We start from the raw sequence: 21,786 nt of genomic DNA, 5'->3' as shown, positions 1-21,786 counted from the left end.
TGCCTTTACACTTGTTAAAAAGTTTTTAAAATTACGTTTTTAAGGGTAGTACGGGTTAGGGTGTTACATGCAGCAATACAACATACAGCAGACCACACATCAATCATGTGGCTGCCACCTACACAAGGCTACCTAAAATGCAATGTTGATGCAAACTTATTTGAAACAGCTAATGCAATAGGCTAGGGCTAGGGGTGGTGCTTATACGATCATCAAGGTTGATTTATGTTGGCAGGTTCTAATGTCATTCAAGCTAGACTCAACACGATTAAAGGAGAAGCTATGACCATGAAGGAAGCTATCAGTAAGTTGATACAAAGAGGCTACTCTCATGTGATCATCAAAAGCGACTCACAAATTATTATTGAAGCTATCTCTTCTCATCGACATAGATCCTCCGAATTTACTAATTTAATTTCACATATTAAATCCTTGTTATTATTAGTTCCCAACATCGAGGTGAAGTTTAATTTGTTAAGCGTCAAGCGGTCAAATATATATGGTGGCTTATTCCTTAGCAAGAGCGGCATATTCTAGGACCAGGCGCTGTATTTTCGAGTCGATTCCTCATTGTATTAGCAACTATTTGATTAATGATATAAATTGAATTTGTTTATTTAAAAAAAAAATTCTAAAAAGAAAAAAAAGATCATAACTGTGAAAATTAGTAACTGCAAATTGGCAGTCAAAAGTAACTTCCTCATTCTGGGAAAATATTGAACCTACCCATCATAAAAGCCATCTTGGAGGAAAGAAGAGAAATGAATTGAAATTCTCATTATTGTTACAATTGGAGTAATTACATTCTCTATTTATAATTATAGGTGTTAAGATATGTAAACTAAGTGTTAAGCACTAGTATCTAGCTGATTAGTGCCTAATCTAACTAGCAGAACCGATTCTTTTTATGTGGACTAGATAGAACTAAGATAGTGACTTTTTTTTTGATAAGCATTGACTTATCCTTATCTTCTATATTTGAGTGTAATACCATCTAAGGAAACAAATATGTAAATATTAACTTAAAAGTGTTAAAAAATGTTTCATTTAATTTTTTGGAAGTTTAAAAATTATTATTTTTAATACAAAATTTCTATATCCGCGAACTTTCTTAATTTGAATTGTGAACAAATATTAGTAATTTTAATTTTTCTTTTTCTTTTTAAATTCCTTTTGATAATATAATTTTAAATTTTGTACTAGTAATATACAATTTGTCTATATTTAATTATTTATGCTAACCACGTGAATAGGATAATTCATAGTATGTATTTTTTTTTCCACAAAAAAACTCCGTCAAAGACTGAAACGAGAGATTTGGCTATGAATTAAAATTTTGTTGAGTTCTGAGAAAATGTTTGTAACACCCTAATATTTTATATGTGCATTTTATTGATTTATTATTTAATTAAATATAATTCTTGTTTTATTTCTTGTTTAATTATTTTAGAATTAAGGCTTAAATGCAGTTTTACCCCCCTATTTTGAAAAATGCGGAATTTTACCCCCCTATTTTAAAATGCGGAATTTTACCCCCCCTATTTTATAATTTGTTGGATTTTGCCCCCCCACCAAAATTTTCCACAAAATCTGCTTCTGAGCCTCAAGTTCAAAGCTACGCACAGAACTCAATTTGGATCAATAATTCACCAAACTGGTACCGAAACGACCGTAATCGAGTTAGTTTTCCACAGAATCAAACTCCACTAAATTTGGAGTTACAGAGAGAGATTAATTACTGTTTTAGTGAAGGTCTGTTCAAATTAATTATCGTATGAAACTACTACTGGTATTCTCGTCATTCCTCTCACCCTGTAGCTCATTTTTTAATACTATTTACATGTATGGAAATCTAACGAAATTAACCTTGTTGGCATTTCAATTTCGTCGAATTTGGAGTTACGATGTGTTCGGTAGACGATGTTGAATTTGAAGATCACAAGTAGATTTCTGCAGAATGACAGACCTTCACTAAAACGGTAATTAATCTCTCTTTGTAACTCCAAATTTAGTGGGGTTTGATTCTGTGGAAAGCTAACTCGATTACGGTCATTTCGGTAGCCATTTGGTGAATTATGGATCCAAATTGAGTTGTATGCGAAGCTTTGAAGTTGTGACTCGAAAGCAGATTTTTTGCAGAATTTTGGGAACATACCTTCACTAAAACGGTAATTAATCTCTCTTTGTAACTCCAAATTCAGTGGGGTTTGATTATGTGGAAAGATAACTCGATTACGGTCATTTCGGTAGCCGTTTGGTGAATTATGGATCCAAATTGAGTTGTATGCGAAGCTTTGAAGTTGTGACTCGAAAGCAGATTTTTTGCAGAATTTTGGGGGACATACCTTCACTAAAACGGTAATTAATCTCTCTTTGTAACTCCAAATTCAGTGGGGTTTGATTATGTGGAAAGATAACTCGATTACGGTCATTTCGGTATCCTTTTGGTAAATTATTGATCAAAATTGAGTTGTGTGCGAAGCTTTAAAGTTGTGACTCGAAAGCAGAATTTTAGGGGGGGCAAAATCCAGCAAATTATAAAACAGGGGGGGTAAAAGTCCGCGTTTTAAAACAGGGGGGGTAAAATTCCGATTTAATCAAAACAGGGGGGGCAAAACTGCATTTAAGCCTAGAATTAATAAGAGTGACCAAACCAAATTTGACTAGGTTGAATCATCCTTATCCTTATCCTTATCCTTAATAGTTATCACGTGAATAGTATGATAGTTAGCCAAAAATGCTCCATGATTTCATTAACCATAAAGTCTATAGTATTTTCTTAATATAGCCTTCTATTTGCCAATCAAGTTAACGATAGATGTCAAATAAATATTTATTCTTCACCATTTTGATCGGGTGCATTATTTCCCATTCATTCCAATTCAATTGTCTTAATACCATATAATTAACCTATTAATCATCAACCATTATATCCATACCATAATTACCTTTAACCTATTATTATTGGTTTCAATGTTATGCCATGCGATTTTAGTTACATCATTGACAAGGCATTATATATGCAACGGTAGATAACCAAGTCTATGAAACCAAACTCCTATTTCATCAATTTGGTCGTATATAGTCAGTTTAGCCATTCCTATTAATTTTAGTTTTCATTCCAACTAAAAGACTACCACACACATTTTCCACCAATTATTCCAAGTTCTATAAATTTCTTTTCTCATAATTTCAAGTGATCGTCAAGCTTTGATTTTGTGAGCATCGTTTCGTGGGCTTTAGAGTTTCTTCAATTAGGAAGTAAAGCGCCTATAAGGTAAGGGCTCTTTCCCCATACATTCATGCTACATAAGTTTATGTTGTGAGATGATAGTGAAATCTTTATCGCTTAAAATGAACCAAAGGAATCAACTTTATAATGAAAAGAAAGAGGGGTAGGGTACTTGGAATTATTGGTTAGGTTCATTTGTATATGTAAAATGTTTTCTTAATTGTGTTTCTATTATATCATAATATACATATGTATTATTATGAGCTGCTTCAATGCTTGTTGTTAGTCTATTATTTACGCATGTACCATATAATATATATTGCTAGACGTGCTGTTATGTTTTGTTCTCAAGACTATGTTGAGCTATGTGTGGTCTGTCCTAATCAATGTTTAAACAAGAAAAAATTTAACCACTTTATATTTAGACCGTGAGGGGAAAATTGTGAATTAGTCCCATTGTCAATGACTTATAGTATAAACCAAGGTATATAAATAAGAGTATAAGGAGTATTAGCGTTCGGTCTATGGTAGCAGGTTACGACTGGTTTATTTAATAAGTCATTTTCCTTATGTCATAGAGACATTGATAAGCGACCGCTTAGGATCGTCTTGAAAACAGGTAAAAGAGGAACTTGACCCTAACCGCGACCTGCCGGTAGAACCAAAGTTATCAAGATATAGAGGAACTTGACCCTAACCGCGACCTGCCAGTAGAACCAAAGTTATCAAAGAAAGTGCGACCCTAACCGCGACCTGCCGGTAGAACCAACACTATAAAGTTCTTATCTCAAGAACAATGTTCTTATCACAAGAACAAAACAAAAGTTCTCACAAGAGAAACTCTCTCAAATTAGATTATATTCCAAGTTGTTTGAAAAGTACATGATAGTCCTATTTATAGCATATCCTTACATAGTAGGATTTATTGTCCACTACCATACATTCACCATAGGACTTAGAAAATTCCCACTAACATGCTTATAAATTCCCACTAGCCACTATAATGACTTAGTGCACCACTAGGAAGCATCTAGAGAGCTTAGGGAGCAACTAAAGGTCATCTAAAAACTCTCCTAATACCAAAAACGAAAATTACAATAAAAATAAAGAAAATTGGACTTAATTGTTTTTTTATTTAGTCCAATATTATTAGACCACAATTCAGCCCAAGGATGTTTCTTATCATATGAATTGGACTTCAAGTTGGGCTCAAGCATCTTCATCCAAATATTTTTTTTTATGCATTTTTTTATAAGTTTCCTTCCACATGTTTAGGGAACTCGTGATCGTATCAGACATGCATCATAAGATGAGTATAGAAGAGTCAGTTAAGTGCCATTTTTAGCCCGTGTGGCTGGTTTATTTTTTAGCCTGTGTGGCTGGTTTAATTTAGCCTGTGTGACTTGAAACCTGTGTGGCTGGTTCTCTCATTGGTATGAGATTTATTATCCGGATCATTAGTATCTCATATAGGGTGGTCTAAGTTGCATTGCATTTCATATAGAGAGGAAGAAAATTAACAATAGTAAATAATTATCCCGGTCATAAAAGAACCAACGTAAAAAGGGAGGAAAACAAAAAGTATAGTTAGTCCGTAATAAAACTGCGATCGTTGCTTCTCTTATTTCATTTGACTTGTTGTGCAATTTGTAATATATATTGCTTTGTTTATTTTCTGCCTTAAACAATGGTACTTCTTATACTTGTGCTCTAATCACCAAACTCTTTTAGAAAACTATTAATTATATGTTTTTGGAAAGGTGAAGTGTTTTGTTATTATTTTATAACATTTTCTTGTGGTGAGTATGATTCAATGTGGACCAGGAAGTTGACCCTTACAATCAACATTTTAGGTACTCAAGGAGAAAGCTTTGATTGAATGTGATGACTGGAGCGCGTACGAACGGGGAAAAAATTGGGTTTTGTAACTTGTGAATTTTATGTAATAAATAGTTCTTTGTTGTATTTTCTTCCGCCGGAAATTTTCAAACAATAATTCAATTTTAATTAAATTTATATTTCTTTAAATTTCACTTCAATTATATATGTAACCATTTTATTTTAAAAAGAAAAAAAAAATATAGCGGCACATTTTCTTATCAAGCAAAATTTTTACAAATATATTGAATGAAAATCCAGGATGTTACAATGTGGCACTTGAACAAAATACACTTGAATCCAATTGCATTTTCTATCACTATCTTTGTGGTGTTTTTTGGTATTTGTTCATTAGAGGGTGTAAAATTGTTGTCTAGATTGAAATATCAAGGGGTTCAAAAGGGACAATTAGGATCTACCCTTTCATCTTACAAGGTAATATATAATAATATGAATGAATTTTTTGTCAACCTAAGGTTAATTAAGGTTTGATTGATTAATATTTTGTTTTGTGTTGTTGATTTTTTACATGTACGTAGGATGAGGGTATATATAAGCCAATGGTCTATAATGGATTAGTTAACAAATTGCCTGTAATTAGAAGATCAATGCAAGGAGTTGGAAATTTGGAGAAAGTTGAAGAAAGTCTTGCAAAAGCAAGAGCATTGATAAAACAAGCCTTGTTGAGAACCAATGATATTGTGCCTCTTGAGGACTCTCATGATTATACTCCACAAGGAGAGATCTACAGAAATGCTTTTGCTTTTCATAGGTATGATTTTTATTGATTTTGTTTTATGTGATATGTTTCACTAAACAAATATAATATTGTGATAATCAATCAGTGGTTAGAGCGGGTGAAGTAACAAGCTAAGATCTGGAATCGGTGTGTGGGTTTCCTCAATGCAAACCCTAATTCCTCAATATCTTGGGTTAACAAGGCGTGTAACCGGGTTGCACATGAGTTAGCTAAGTAGACCGAGTTTGAGCCTGCCTATAAGAGATTGGCCCAATTCGGCTCCTCCTTGTATTACCTCCCTTACATGTCATGCTTTATTTTTAATTCTTTTGAATTATAATCTTTATTACTTATATATGATATGATATGATATAGGAGTTACTACTTAATGGAGAAGCTCTTTAAAATCTTTGTGTATGAAGAGGGAGAACCTCCTCTTTTTCATTATGGTCCTTGCAAGAGTATATATTCAATGGAAGGAATATTTATCAATTTATTGGAAAGCAATACTATGTTTCGGACTCAGAATCCAAACGAAGCTCACGTCTACTTTCTTCCATTTAGTGTTGTTATGATCCTGGACAAACTCTTTCACCCAGTTATTCGTGACAAAGCTGTTTTGGGGAGAACTATTGGTGATTATGTTCATATTATATCTCACAAATATGCATTTTGGAATAGAAGTTATGGAGCTGATCATTTCATGCTTTCTTGTCATGATTGGGTACTTATTTTCATTTTTCTTCCTCTAATTACAGTGCACTAATTCAAATCCAATTTTCTTTTTGGTCGTCAATTGCACATATTCACACACAACATATCGTTGACTGTTGGATTGAGATCGAATGATCCATATTTTATGGTTTAAAATACTTTGTTTGAAATCAAAACCGTCAATTTCAATGCAACGGTCACTGATATGCTAGTAGCATGAATACAGTATGCTTATATTTTATGAAAAAATGTTTGTGCATAGGGACCAAGGGCAACATGGTATGTCAAGGAATTATATTTCATTGCAATTCGAGTACTTTGCAACGCAAACATCACCGAACATTTCAATCCCGAGAAAGATGCATCATTTCCTGAAATCAACTTAGCAACAGGGGAAACAACAGGTCAACTAGGTGGCTATCCATCATGGAATAGAACTATTTTGGCTTTCTTTGCAGGGGGAATGCATGGCAAAATTAGACCGATACTTTTCGAACATTGGAAGAACAAAGACAAAGATATGTTAGTTTTTGAAAAACTTCCAAAAAATGTTTCATACCATGAAACAATGAAGATGAGTAAATACTGTCTTTGTCCAAGTGGGTGGGAAGTGGCAAGTCCAAGAATTGTTGAGGCAATTTATGCGGAATGTGTACCTATTATAATATCGCAACAATATGTACTACCTTTTAGTGATGTTCTTAATTGGAATTCTTTCTCTGTTCAGATTGAAGTTAGTGAAATTCCTAAGCTTAAGGAAATTTTGTTGGGTATATCTGAGGAAAAATATATGAGATTGTATGAGGGAGTTAAGCAAGTGCAAAGACATTTTGTTGTTAATAATCCTGCTAAGAGATATGATGTATTCCATATGATTATTCATTCTATATGGCTTAGGAGATTAAATGTAATTGTGAAATGAGTAATCTCCTCTGATTGTGGCTTAGTCATAAGACAATGAGTTGTATTGTTGGTTGGTGTAATATACACTAGTATAACAAATTTATAATTCTAACATAGAGATAAATATTTTCTTATAAACAAATTTCAATAAACATCATTCTATTATTTTAATACAATGGATAATCCACAATTTCACTAAACATCATTGTATTATTTTAATACAATGGATAATCCACAATATACCATATTATAGTTTATGGTATCTCAAAATATTTCATGAATCACAATCATATACGGATCTACTTAGAATATTTCTAAGTGACATCAGTTCATCTATTAACAAAATAAAACTACTTCTATATTATTCTCATAAGCACCAAATTCATTTAGCATCACATTAATAGCATCTGCCTTCAGTATCACAAGTAGCATCTATTTAACCTCAAGTTGATCAACATTATGCATAGGTAAAAAATATCATCACAGACTCACAGTGGCCTCTAAAAATTAAATTGTATAATTCAAATATATTCTACTTATTGTGTCAAGTAAAAATTATAGGATAATTCAATTTTATAATTCAAATATATTCTACTTATTCTATGCTAAGTATCATTGGTTCATATAGCTTGCTACATCAATGTTACTGTGTGTTTAGTACTATCAGGCTAGCATTGGTTCATATAGCTTGTTACACCAGTTTGATGCATTACATCAATGATGTTAATCCAGGAAATGATTTTTTGGGTATTATTCTATACTTTAAAATAAATTGTTGGGGATTGTAGGATATTTTGATCTTATAATTTATTTTACATTTATTTAAAATAATTTTATAAATAGTTTTAAAAGAATTAATGTTGTTGTTATTATTATTATTAATGATTTGTTATTAAAACTAAAACGTGTGTTTATATGGTCAAACACGTTATACTTTCAATTGGTATCATTACCCTTTTATTCCTAGTTAATAGCCATAATGGTTAGATTGAAAGAACCCACTTGGGGTTGGTCGAGTGGTGTTGACTTGGGCCCTTGGAGTATACTCCTCTCAAGGTCTCAGGTTCGATTCCCACTGGTGCCAATTTCGGTGGGCTAAGTCCATACAGAGCAAAAAACTCTGGCTTTAAATGGGGCCCCCGCAAGTGGGCGGTGGGATTGGTCCCCTTGGATTAGTCGGTCCTAAGGCCGGATACCAAGTTTTCAAAAAAATGGTTAGATTGAAAGAGAGAGCTTCCTCATTTTAATCGATTATATAGATAGATATAGGCGGACGGGGTTTTGTGTGTGAAGAAGTGCACATACATGTTAAAAAAATTTCGTTGTAGTCCGCTCAGAAACCGTGGCAAATTTATGATTCTCTTTAGCATACAAATCTGGGAATAAATCACAAAAAGCTTGATTTCCAAACCATTTATGCTTCCAAAATGCAATGTTATTGCCCTTACCAACACGAAAACTAACATTTGATTGAAACCAACAATCACTATATCATTTTCCAGAGATAATTATATCACGCCACCACAAAGAGGAATTAGTGTCTGACACCAACTCTTGACCATCCATCAAAATAGAAGGCAAATGTCCATACCGATGTCGAAGCAAGTTAGCCCAAATCGCATCATCCTCAGTTAAAAATCTCAATTTCGATTTACTCAGCAAAGCCATGTTAAATAGTTCAAGATTTTTTACCCTTAAACCTCATTGCGCCTTGGGTAAACAAATCTGATCCCATTTAACCCAACTTTTTTATTAAGATTTTTGACCCATTTGAAAATTAGTTCTTCTAATATTTAGAGAATGGGGTAAATTTTATTGGACTCATATTTGCCAAATTAATTTCATCAACTTTATCTTAAACTAAAGGCATCATCTCTCACCCTAAAATTTTTATCCGCCAAAATAAAAAGAAAAATGTCAGAAGTGGGATTTGAACCCACGCCCTCTCTCGAAGACCAGAACTTGAGTCTGGCGCCTTAGACCACTCGGCCATCCTGACTTGTGATTGTTAAATAAAAACAATTCACCTTGTTAGATGTTATTTTAAATGTAACAAATATAAATTTTACGAAATTTGCCATTTGATTGTAAGTTTATATCGTAAAAATCATTCATGTAAATTTGTATAGAAATATAAATTCACTTGATATAAAATTGAGTCATTAAGATTAACGGTGTTCAATTATGTGTGTGTGTGTGTGTGTATATATATATATATATAGGGGTTTTCTAACTTAGACCCTAGTTAGGTCTAAGTTAGCAAGGTGCACCTTTTCAATTGGACCAAAATACCCATTCTTTTTAATTAATTAACCAAAATACCCATCAATGGACGCGGATCCAGTGTCGCGCGCGTACCGAAAGACCATGGTTACAGATCGTTGATTTCCATCAGACAGCAAAGATCTGATCTCATCAAGACTGTCTGATCAATCCGACAGCCCAGATCATCCTGATCCATCAGATTTCAGCGCGTGCGCCACACTGGATTACACCCTGGAGAGAGAAAAATTTGCTTTTTAAAAGTAGGACACGTGTCACACAATGGTTGGCTGGACGTGATTTTTGTTCATTTAATACTTTGAACTCAATTATTTCGTTGTAAATTAATTTTTTTTTTTTTTTTTTATACCAAAATTCATAATTTTTTTTTTCTACAAATAGAGACTTGGTTCGTTTGATTTGGACACCGAAAAAAAATGCAATTTTTCACTACCTTAATCTCATTTTTTGTCTACTAAATACGTTACTTGTGTGTTGTAATTTAACACGCACCACTCAACCAACTCACTGAAACCATTATACCAGGAAAATAGTAGATAATATTCTGAAACTTTTGGTATATTTTATGAAATTTTTGGAGACCTGAAACTATTTTTAGTTAATTAAATGAGATAAAACGGTAATTAAAAACTAGTGTTTGCTTCTGAAACCATTTTACTGGTAGAATGGTTGCACATAGTTTTATTCTGAAACCATTTTACTGGTAGAATGGTTTCAATGAGTAATTTATTAATTGTGTTTGCTTCTGAAACCATTTAATTATCTGGTACAATGGTTTCAGAGAGTTGTAATCTGAAACCATTTTGCTGGTAGAATGGTTTCAGTAAGTTGATTATTAGTTATTTGCTTCTGAAACCTATTAGCTTGTAGAATGGTTGCACATAGTTGTATTCTGAAACCATTTTACTGGTAGAATGGTTTCAGTGAATAATTTATTAATTGTGTTTGCTTCTGAAACCATTTATCTGGTACAATGGTTTCAGAGAGTTGTAATCTGAAACCATTTTGCTGGTAGAATGGTTTCAGTGAGTTGATGTAAGGTAGTGAAAAATGAGATTAAGGTAGTGAAAAATTGGGTTTTTTTTTCTGTGTCCAAATCAAACGAACCAAGTCTCTATTTGTAGAGAAAAAAAATTATGAATTTTGGTATAAAAAAAAAAAAAATTAATTTACAACGAAATAATTGAGTTCAAAGTATTAAATGGAAAAAAATCACGCCCAGCCGATCAGACAGCGACACGTGTCCTGCTTTTAAAAAGTAGATTCTTCTCTCTCCAGGGTGTAATCCAGTGTGGTGCACGCGCTGGAATCTGATGGATTCGGATGATCTGGGCTGTCTGATTGATCAGACAGTCTTGATGAGATCAGATCTTGGCTGTCTGATGGAAATCAACGGTTTGTAACCATGGTCCTGCGGTAAGCGCGCGACACTGGATCCGCGTCCATTGATGGTAATTTGGTTAATTAATTAAAAAGAATAGGTATTTTTGTCCAACTGAAAAGGTGCACCTTGCTAACTTAGACCCAACTGGGTCTAAGTTAGCAGCCCCCATATATATATATATATATATATATATATATATATATATATATATATATATATATATATATATATATATATATATATATATATATATATATATATATATATATATATATATATATATATATATATATATATATGGGGTTTTCTAACTTAGACCCTAGTTAGGTCTAAGTTAGCAAGGTGCACCTTTTGAGTTGGACAAAAATACCCTTTTTTTTTTTTTGAAACAATAGAGCAACTGGGGCATGTATGTAATTTGCATCATAAAAATACCCTTTTTTTTTTTTTTGAAACAATAGAACAACTATTACATTTTTTAAATTTCTTCCAAATTTCGACCTCATTTTACGTGCGAATCGAACGCCGATTTCAAAAACTAATACCGGAAACCTTTGTAAAATTGAAAAACGATCAAAATCCATATAAGGAACGTCGAGTTTCGTTGAGTATTGAGGGAGATCGAACCGGGTCAAAAACCGGGTCGCACGACCCGTTTCTGCATAAAACGGGTGGGAGGGACGATGAACAGTGCGCGTCGCCCACGCCCACTCTCACCGGCGGCGCGTGGGGAGCGTGCGGCCTCAGGGAGGCTCTACTTTTTTTTAGGCTTAATTAATAAAATGGTCCCTTAAAGATATTTTTGGTTTCAGATTGGTCCCTTAAAGAAAAAAAGGTCCAAATAGGTCCCTTAAAGAAAAAAAAGTCCGAATAGGTCCCTTAAAGACATCTCCGTTAATCAGTTTGGTCCCTAAAAAGAGGTCTAAATAGGACCAAACTGATTAACAGATATGTCTTTAAGGGACCTATTCAGACCTTTTTTTCTTTAAGGGACCTATTTAGACCTTTTTTTCTTTAAGGGACCAATATGAAACCAAAAATGTCTTTAAGGGACCATTTTATTAATTAAGCCTTTTTTTTATTTTTTCATAATAAAATAGTAGATAATATTCTGGAAATTTTGGTATATTGTATGAAATTTTTGGAGACCCGAAACTATTTTTAGTTAATTAAATGATTAAAAAGGTAATTAAAAATATTATAATTCCATAAAAAATTTCCAAAATTTTATGTAAAGTACTATGAATTATTTAGAACCCTCTTGTGTACCTCACTCTCCCTAGTTCAAGTCATGAAATTATTTTCACAAATTCCGCTGATTATTTAAAACCATTTAACAAATAATAATAATAATTTCATAGATTTGTACTCTGAAACCAATTGTTTTTTTATTTGTTTCTAATAAAATATTAGATAATATTCTGGAACTTTTGGTATATTTTATGAAATTTTTTGAGACCTGAAACTATTTTTCGTTAATTAAATGAGATAAAACGGTAATTAAAAACTATTGTTTGCTTCTGAAACCATTTAGCTGGAAGAATGGTTTCAGAGAGTTATACTGTGAAACCATTCTAGCAGTAAAATGGTTTCAGAAGCAAACAATTAAAAATCAACTCCCCTGAAACCATTCTATCAGTGAAATGGTTTCAAAGTACAACGCTCTGAAACCATTGTACCAGCTAAATGGTTTCAGAATGGTTTCAGAAGCAAACAATTAAGAAATTACTCACTGAAACCATTCTACCAGTAAAATGGTTTCAGAGAGTTATACTGTGAAACCATTCTACCAGCTAAATGGTTTCACAGTATTATATAAAGATAATTAAAGGTAGTGAAAAATTGAGTTTTTTTTTTTTGTGTCCAAATCAAACGAGCCAAGTCTCTATTTGTAGACAAAAAAAATTATGAATTTTGGTATAAAAATAAAAAAATAAAAAATTAATTTACAACAAAATAATTGAGTTTAAAGTATTAAATGAAAAAAAAAACACGCCAACCACCCAGCAGTTGACACGTGTCCTGCTTTTTTAAAATGAAATTTTCTCTCTCCAGGCGCAGATCTAGTGTGGTGCACGCGCTGGCTTATCATGGAGATGGATGATCTGGACTGTCTGATTGATCCGACAGCCATGATGAGATCATCTCTTGGTCGTCTGATGGAAATCAACGGTCTGTAACGGTGGTCCTGCGGTAGGCGCGCGACACTGGATCAGCGCCAATATGTTTTTTTTTTAAAAAAAAAAAAGAAAGGGTATTTTTGTCCAACTCAAAAGGTGCACCTTGCTAACTTAGACCCAACTGGGTCTAAGTTAGCAGCCCCCTATATATATATATATATATATATATATATATATATATATATATATATATATATATATATGAGATGTTTCAAGTAAGAGGGTTTTAAAATTAGAGGATGAGATAACAATTAGATTAACCTTTATGGTGAACATTGGATTGAATTATATTATCATGTCTATAAAATATAACATTTATCGAAAATCGTTTAAAAAGTCAATGAAGTGAATTCTATTAGTGTTGCACACAGGTCTCTCACGCTAAAATTTTTATAGCATTTGAATAATCAATAAATTAGTAGACATTGGTGTGTTTGATCTGCTAAAAAATAGGAGACTGAATTGGACAACTTTTGATGTACCATGTTTGATTTGAAACTGGTTATAGGATTGGACAAAAACAAGAATTTTTGTCCCTCACTGAACCACATGACAACTTTTTGTCCACAATACAACTATAAAAAATACGAAAATATCCATTTTATTTTTTAATATAAAAATATTATCGCTCTATCTCTCTCCGGTACAGTTTTGTTATGTCTTGTATTATCTTGTTTTGTCATGTATTGTTCTGTCAAGTTCTTGCTGTTTTACAAATCAAACGCGTGGCATAAAATAAATGTTTTTTAAAAATGTCAACTTAGTTGAGATGTATAAATTTTTCTTGATGTTTAATCACCTCTTAATTAAAATAAAAAATAAAAAAATTTATAACCCCAATCTCAGGTTATACGTACTTTTTTTTTTTGTCAAGTAGCCAGCCTAATGACTACAATTTCACCTTTAAAGGTCAATAAGTGGAGTACCAAGGTTCGAACCTCAGTCCTTGCATTTTACATGCAATGTCACTACCAACTGAGTTATCCTCACGGGGACCTGTTATACATACATTTTAATGCCTCGTACTCTATTCCATATTTCATTCCGTAGGAAATTAATAAAGCTCCGCGGAGGTAGTTCTGAGTTTAGTTCTATTATATTGGTCATACTAATAACATTCTGTTATGTAATCCAAACTTTAAGGTTTAGTTTATTAAACGGCAAGCGAACATAGTTGCACACACACTTGTTAGGACGGTCATTTCTTAGCCTAGTCACTGTATTTTTGAGACTTTACCGCTTTGTATTACTCTTTTATTGAATAATAAAATGATATAGTTTATTGGTTGTAAAAAAAACTCTGTTATGGACGACTTACTCTTCTATACACACGTTGGTTGGCACAAGTTGTGCTTTTAGGAAACTACTACTCATTATGGACGATATGTACAAGGCATTTACTTCAACAATTTTCGTTAGTGACACATTATATTTTGCACTTATGGTTGACACCAAAATAGCTTGTACGTGGTTATCCCCAAAAACAGAACATGCTAAATGGACATTTTGCACTCATCCTTCATAACTTGCCAAAACTCTTTTGTATCATTTTGTAAATGTTAAAACTTTCCTTCTATTACTTTCAAATCACTTTTTACTTTTTAGTATTGCCAACTTCATTCATAGAGAAGCCGAATCACTTCCCATTCTATTGATTCCTAATTAGGTGTAATAAAAACAGCTAAAAACAAAAAATGCAACATTCTTAATTTCCTAACTATAGAACTATATTGATCAAATTACGAGAATTAAAAAGTTAATATATAATTTTTTTTTGTGTAAATTAGCTTATGTGTAACAACATAATTTAATCCCTTGCAGCGGAGCGTCGCTTTGTTTGCTCGGGCTGTTCCAGTGAGGAAGGGCGCTCATTTGTCGGTGGAGCTTATTTGTTTTGCTCCAAACAGGTTAGACCACAAAGAAAAATAAAGTTCTCCCTCAAGAATTTTAACGCAACTTTATTCTTAGGACTGAATTTGAACCTATGATACTTCAAAAGAAAGAATAAGTTATTTAAGTTGGTACTCTACATGATATATAAAATAATATAAGGTACTAGTATAGTAACGAAATAATTTATGTAGTTGAAAATTTATAAAGAACCTATGAAAAGTCATTAGGAAATTCCTACAAATGGCATATATTTAGGAACAATGAGGTTGTAATAGTTATCGACAAAATTTTCAGATTTTGTTCACTCTCTTGACTTTTATTTTTTCAATCTCACGAATAATTTTAAAATCAAAAACACTACAACTAAAATTGTTTTGCCCCGTCTTTATTTCATAACAAATCAAATGTTTCATTAATTTATCTTGATTATTTCTCTCATTATGTGAAGATAATCTTAACCATTTAGGGGTTACATGGTAAAATCCTCAGCATAGTCATGATTGGTCTAACTTTTATATTTCTATATAAAGAAGCAAGCAGATTTTATGTTGTAATATTATCTACTATTTCACACAGTTTTAATTTAGATTTGTCTGATCTCAAATGTGTGGTTGAGATCATTTATGTGATTTTTTAATTTTTTTATTTTGAACCATCCGATTAATAATTAACGGCTGAGATTGAAAAAAATTAGACAAAAACTTTATATTTTTTTACTGCAGCAAATCTCAATCCCATATGGAAGTGACCAAATTACAAATACAATAAACTTTTGTAGACTTTGATTATATCAAAGCAAAGTTCTGGATATATAGTTCTCAAAAATAATATTATTCCTCAAATACAATTAATTGGCTCACATTAATCTGGATAACTTTGTTTTATACCTCAATAATAATAATCTCTTTACTGCAGTTCTTGTTTTTTTCTGGTGTTGGCAAAACTAAATTTGTTTTATAGTAATGTTATCATCGACATTTCTGTCTTTATTAACAAAAGAAGTTAAAACAACAAAAGAACAAAATAAACATGAAACAAATATTTTGTAGCCTATATAACTAAAATCACAGCTTGAACCATATACTATATTGTTCCTAAGTAAATTACATTGTTTGCTTACTAACTTTGGCTGCTAAGAAACAGAAGAGTACTGATCATGGAACTTGCACTTGTGAAAAATGAATTAAGTCCAAGAAGTCATAGATTGCTCATGTTGGAAGCTGATTCTGTTGTAACTACTAAATGTGTCAAAAGGCGGCGAAGAGATTCGTCTATTGCACAACAAGGTGATGTATCAGAAATGCAGCAGCCACTGAGTGGACAAGCAACCACTGTGAAGAGAAGCTCAAAGTTTAGAGGTGTTAGCAGGCATGTGTTGATGTTCATAAACATTTTGTTTGGTTTTTATTTTTTGTTTTTATTGTTAGCTCTGTGGCACCAACACACACGATCGAAGGTGTGAACGGTGTCTGACCTGTGTTGGTATCCAACACTGACACACAAAACTGACACATATATTATATTCAATTTTTTGTGTAATGACATATGATATTTTCCAAAGTATTGGTGTCGATGTGTTAATGATAGAAGATTAATAGTAGTTAATTAAATAATTATAAGGTAGTAGTTTATTAATAATTTAGGTATTAATAAACTACTACCTTATAATTATTTAATTAACTACTATTAATCTTCTATCAGTTAGTGTCGTATCTGACATATGTGTCTATGTTCGTAATTCATGTGATGCAGACATAGGTGGACTGGAAGGTATGAAGCTCATTTATGGGATAAAGGAACATGGAATCCAACTCAAAAGAAAAAAGGAAAGCAAGGTAATAAGACTTTAAATACTTATCACAATATTCATATTTTACTATTTCTTTAAATCATAATATTAATTTTTTGGCTTTAATGCACTTTTGATTTCTCTATTTTGAAAAACTTGAACTTTTGATCCCTCTATTTTAAAAGTCAACTTTTTGATCCCCTATTTTAGTTTTTTCTGAATTTCGGTCCCCCATCTCAATTTGGTCAAAGTTTTGCTTATGTGTCATGCTCATTGATGATGTGGCAGTGTCCATATTTACATATCATATTCCATGTCATTATTATTATTTTTTAAAATCAAATATTATGTTTTAAAAATATTAAAAAAATAAAAAATAATTAATTAAATAATTAAAAATAGTAAATTACCCAAATATATAATTAAAAATTACTAAATAACCCAAATATTTAATTAAAAATTAATAAATTACTCAAATATATAATTAAAAATAGTAAATTACTCGAAAATATAATTAAAAATTAATAAATTACCCAAAAAAAAATTGAACAAGTAAATTACCCAAATGTATAATTAAAAATTACTAGATTACCCAAATATTTAATTAAAAATTAATAAATTACACATAATATTTGATTTTAAAAAATAATAATAATGACATGGAATATGATATGTCAATATGGACACTGCCACATCATCAATGAGCATGACACATAAGCAAAACTTTGACCAAATTGAGATGAGGGACCAAAATTCAGAAAAAACTAAAATAGGGGGATCAAAAAGTTGGCTTTTAAAATAGGGGGATCAAAAGTTCAAGTTTTTCAAAATAGGGAGATCAAAAGTGCATTAAAGCCTAATTTTTTTTTACGGAAATAATATTAATTTTTAAAACATATTTAAAATGGTGTATTGATAAAGTATTACTACTAGACATCCATAAAATTCTATTTATTCTAAGAAAAGTCTTCTCCTTAATGTCACCCTGTAGCACCGACATTTTTTATGGAAAGCTTGTCGACACATACTGTTGTCGAGTCACACCAGCACACATGTCATTACGTTGAATTAATTCATTTTTTCAAAAATTTCCGGTGTCAACACGTCCTATCAATATCATGTCAGTGTCTGTGTCGGTGCTTCATGACACGTGACAAAATTTCACACCTCTAGTTCCTATCATTATGTGCTCTTGCAAGAGACCTTTACTACTAGTTTATTAATAACTTAAAAGGGGTTTTCTAACTTAGACCCTAGTTAGGTCTAAGTTAGCAAGGTGCACCTTTTGAGTTGGACAAAAATACCCATTTTTTTTTTTTTGAAACAATAGAGCAACTGGGGCATGTATGTAATTTGCATCATAAAAATACCCTTTTTTTTTTTTGAAACAATAGAACAACTATTACATTTTTTAAATTTCTTCCAAATTTCGACCTCATTTTACGTGCGAATCGAACGCCGATTTCAAAAACTAATATCGGAAACCTTTGTAAAATTGAAAAACGATCAAAATCCATATAAGGAACGTCGAGTTTCGTTGAGTATTGAGGGAGATCGAACCGGGTCAAAAACCGGGTCGCACGACCCGTTTCTGCATAAAACGGGTGGGAGGGACGATGAACAGTGCGCGTCGCCCACGCCCACTCTCACCGGAGGCGCGTGGGAGCGCGTGCGGCCTCAGGGAGGCTCTATTTTTTTTTATTTTTTCATAATAAAATAGTAGATAATAATCTGGAAATTTTGGTATATTGTATGAAATTTTTGGAGACCCGAAACTATTTTTAGTTAATTAAATGAGTAAAAAGGTAATTAAAAATATTATAATTCCATAAAAAATTTCCAAAATTTTATGTAAAGTACTATGAATTATTTAGAACCCTCTTGTGTACCTCACTCTCCCTAGTTCAAGTCATGAAATTATTTTCACAAATTCCGCTGATTATTTAAAACCATTTAACAAATAATAATAATAATTTCATAGATTTGTACTCTGAAACCAATTGTGTTTTTATTTGTTTCTAATAAAATATTAGATAATATTCTGGAACTTTTGGTATATTTTATGAAATTTTTTGAGACCTGAAACTATTTTTCGTTAATTAAATGAGATAAAACGGTAATTAAAAACTATTGTTTGCTTCTGAAACCATTTAGCTGGAAGAATGGTTTCAGAGAGTTATACTGTGAAACCATTCTAGCAGTAAAATGGTTTCAGAAGCAAACAATTAAAAATCAACTCCCCTGAAACCATTCTATCAGTGAAATGGTTTCAAAGTACAACGCTCTGAAACTATTGTACCAGCTAAATGGTTTCAGAATGGTTTCAGAAGCAAACAATTAAGAAATTACTCACTGAAACCATTCTACCAGTAAAATGGTTTCAGAGAGTTATACTGTGAAACCATTCTACCAGCTAAATGGTTTCACATTATTATATAAAGATAATTAAAGGTAGTGAAAAATTGAGTTTTTTTTTTTGTGTCCAAATCAAACGAACCAAGTCTCTATTTGTAGACAAAAAAAAATTATGAATTTTGGTATAAAAATAAAAAAATAAAAAATTAATTTACAACGAAATAATTGAGTTTAAAGTATTAAATGAAAAAAAAAAACACGCCAACCACCCAGCAGTTGACACGTGTCCTGCTTTTTTAAAATGAAATTTTCTCTCCAGGCGCAGATCTAGTGTGGTGCACGCGCTGGCTTATCATGGAGATGGATGATCTGGACTGTCTGATTGATCCGACAGCCATGATGAGATCATCTCTTGGCCGTCTGATGGAAATCAACGGTCTGTAACGGTGGTCCTGCGGTAGGCGCGCGACACTGGATCAGCGCCAATATTTTTTTTTTTTTTTTTTTAAAAAAAGAAAGGGTATTTTTGTCCAACTCAAAAGGTGCACCTTGCTAATTTAGACCCAACTGGGTCTAAATTAGCAGCCCCTAACTTAAATTTGTTTTTTTTGTTTTCATTTTCTAACAAATTGTTCATTGCATTGTGGTTCTGTTTGTGAATGTGAATTTGCTTCTTTGCTGATATGGAGCAGTATATTTGGGTAAGAACTTCAGAACTTTTTTTTTTTTTACTCTATTAATAACAGAACAGTAGAAATTAACCTTTAAGTTTTCACATTTGGTTTTTAATATCAGGAGCATATAATGATGAAGAAGCTGCTGCTAGAGCTTATGATTTGGCTGCACTCAAGTATTGGGGAACATCAACTTTTACAAATTTTCCTGTATGTATCTTTTTAGTACTTGAACTTCAATTTTTTATTGTAATCATTCGTTTTTAAGACAAATATTAATATATTTGTCGTTATGTTAGTAAGTTTTCTTCGCGAGTGTTTTTATTTAGCAACTATCATGATTTTATAGGTATCTGATTATGAGAAAGAAATTGAGATAATGATAACTATGAGCAAAGAAGAGTATCTTGCTTCTTTGAGAAGGTAAATCTAATTTTTTTTTTCTAGCAAAAGTGTCACTAATATTTTTTTATATTGAGCCGGATACAGAGTCTTAAAAAAAATTGATATTTTTCCGAGTTATATATCTTTTTCTTTTGTTATTATAGGAGGAGCAGTGGTTTTTCTAGAGGTGTTTCAAAATATAGAGGGGTAGCAAGGTGAAATATATTCTATCTTGTGCAATGAAACTCTGCATTTTGTTTCTAACAAATGAATTACATAATGCTAAGATTGTATATATGAAAATTTAATACAGGCACCATCACAATGGAAGATGGGAGGCAAGGATTGGGAGAGTGTTCGGCAACAAGTATCTCTACCTCGGGACTTATGGTGAGTTTTCCACGCCCTTAAACAAGTCTCGTATCTTTCGAAAAATACTCAGACAATGGACTTGGATTTGATGCGTTCAAAATACCATTTAGTCACTAGTCAATAGATATCGACCATCCATGAAGATAAATAATATTAATATTCTAAGTTTGTATTTTAAACTAGACATTTGTAAAATCGGAAAATTAAGTGTGCAATCTTAATCTAACCGTTGAGATTTGTCGATGGTAGTAGCTGTGGTTTTTCGACTTTAGTGAATTAAGTTCATCAGATAACTAATGTGATCAATATCTATCTCTATAAAGGTACACAAGAAGAGGCGGCTCGCGCGTACGATATCGCAGCAATTGAATACCGAGGCATAAATGCAGTAACAAACTTTGATTTAAGCACCTACATTAGATGGTTAAGGCCAGGACCAAATTCAACTACTTCACAAGAACAAAAGCAAAACACGGAACTTCAAGTACCCTTTGCAGCCACTAATTCAATCCAAACAAGAACAAACATTGATGCATCCAACTCCAACATCAATCCAGAAAAGCTTTTGCAAGTTGAAACTACAAAGAAGCGAGACTTTTCCAACCTTATGATGACACCTTTAAGTTCTTGCAATAAACCAGCTTCACCAACAGCATTAGGACTTCTACTAAAATCTTCGGTATTTAGAGAACTAATGCAGAGAAACCTGAATTGTTCTAGTGAAGACGAAGAAGAAGTTGAATTGAAATATCCTCAAGAAAGTATTAGAGGGGTTTTTGATATCGAAAACAACAGTAACACTTATTTGTGCTCTTCTAATGTCAACAAATTACCTTCCTTGGTGTCATCAGAAGAGGGGTCGTCGCCTATGTATCATGGAACTATGCAATCCCTATCAAGATTCGAATCCCGGTTGGGAAAAGTTTCCACATTTAGTACGCAACAGTGCCTCGAATAGGATTACTTGTAGTAAAAGGAACTTATGAAAAACCAAAAATAGATCTAT

The 21,786-nt window shown here is 32.2% G+C and overlaps 2 protein-coding genes and 1 non-coding gene across 3 annotated transcripts; 2 read left to right on the top strand and 1 right to left on the bottom strand.

Annotated features, from left to right (window-relative positions):
* The first annotated feature begins 2,760 nt into the window (after positions 1-2,760).
* LOC123897112 (probable glycosyltransferase At3g07620) lies at positions 2,761-7,524 on the top strand. Its single transcript, XM_045947604.1, has 5 exons — positions 2,761-3,277; positions 5,086-5,545; positions 5,650-5,882; positions 6,225-6,573; positions 6,826-7,524. The coding sequence occupies exons 2-5, from the start codon at positions 5,360-5,362 to the stop codon at positions 7,483-7,485; spliced, it is 1,428 nt and encodes a 475-aa protein (XP_045803560.1). The 5' UTR covers positions 2,761-3,277; positions 5,086-5,359; the 3' UTR covers positions 7,486-7,524.
* Positions 7,525-9,381: 1,857 nt separating this feature from the next.
* TRNAL-CAA lies at positions 9,382-9,465 on the bottom strand. Its single transcript has one exon. It is a non-coding gene; the product is annotated as a tRNA-Leu (tRNA).
* Positions 9,466-16,362: 6,897 nt separating this feature from the next.
* On the top strand, positions 16,363-21,738 carry LOC123895886 (AP2-like ethylene-responsive transcription factor BBM2). The gene is made up of 8 exons (XM_045946355.1): positions 16,363-16,574; positions 16,959-17,041; positions 20,043-20,051; positions 20,146-20,234; positions 20,374-20,447; positions 20,573-20,623; positions 20,722-20,798; positions 21,104-21,738. The coding sequence occupies exons 1-8, from the start codon at positions 16,363-16,365 to the stop codon at positions 21,736-21,738; spliced, it is 1,230 nt and encodes a 409-aa protein (XP_045802311.1).
* The last annotated feature ends 48 nt before the right edge of the window (positions 21,739-21,786 follow it).

Source organism: Trifolium pratense, linkage group LG7 (genome assembly GCF_020283565.1).
Source record: "Trifolium pratense cultivar HEN17-A07 linkage group LG7, ARS_RC_1.1, whole genome shotgun sequence".
In the NCBI taxonomy this organism is placed as follows: domain Eukaryota; kingdom Viridiplantae; phylum Streptophyta; class Magnoliopsida; order Fabales; family Fabaceae; genus Trifolium; species Trifolium pratense.
This window is presented reverse-complemented; position numbering and strand designations above follow the sequence as displayed.

What these genes read in the sequence shown, in the direction of transcription:
- LOC123897112 (XM_045947604.1), top strand. Translation starts at nt 5,360, where the DNA reads ATGAAAATCCAGGATGTTACAATGTGGCACTTGAACAAAATACACTTG. An exon ending in AATGCTTTTGCTTTTCATAG is followed by an intron (nt 5,883 to 6,224) that starts GTATGATTTTTA and finishes GATATGATATAG; the next exon opens with GAGTTACTACTTAATGGAGA. An exon ending in TGCTTTCTTGTCATGATTGG is followed by an intron (nt 6,574 to 6,825) that starts GTACTTATTTTC and finishes GTTTGTGCATAG; the next exon opens with GGACCAAGGGCAACATGGTA.
- LOC123895886 (XM_045946355.1), top strand. Translation starts at nt 16,363, where the DNA reads ATGGAACTTGCACTTGTGAAAAATGAATTAAGTCCAAGAAGTCATAGA. An exon ending in CAACTTTTACAAATTTTCCT is followed by an intron (nt 20,235 to 20,373) that starts GTATGTATCTTT and finishes ATGATTTTATAG; the next exon opens with GTATCTGATTATGAGAAAGA. An exon ending in TCTCTACCTCGGGACTTATG is followed by an intron (nt 20,799 to 21,103) that starts GTGAGTTTTCCA and finishes ATCTCTATAAAG; the next exon opens with GTACACAAGAAGAGGCGGCT.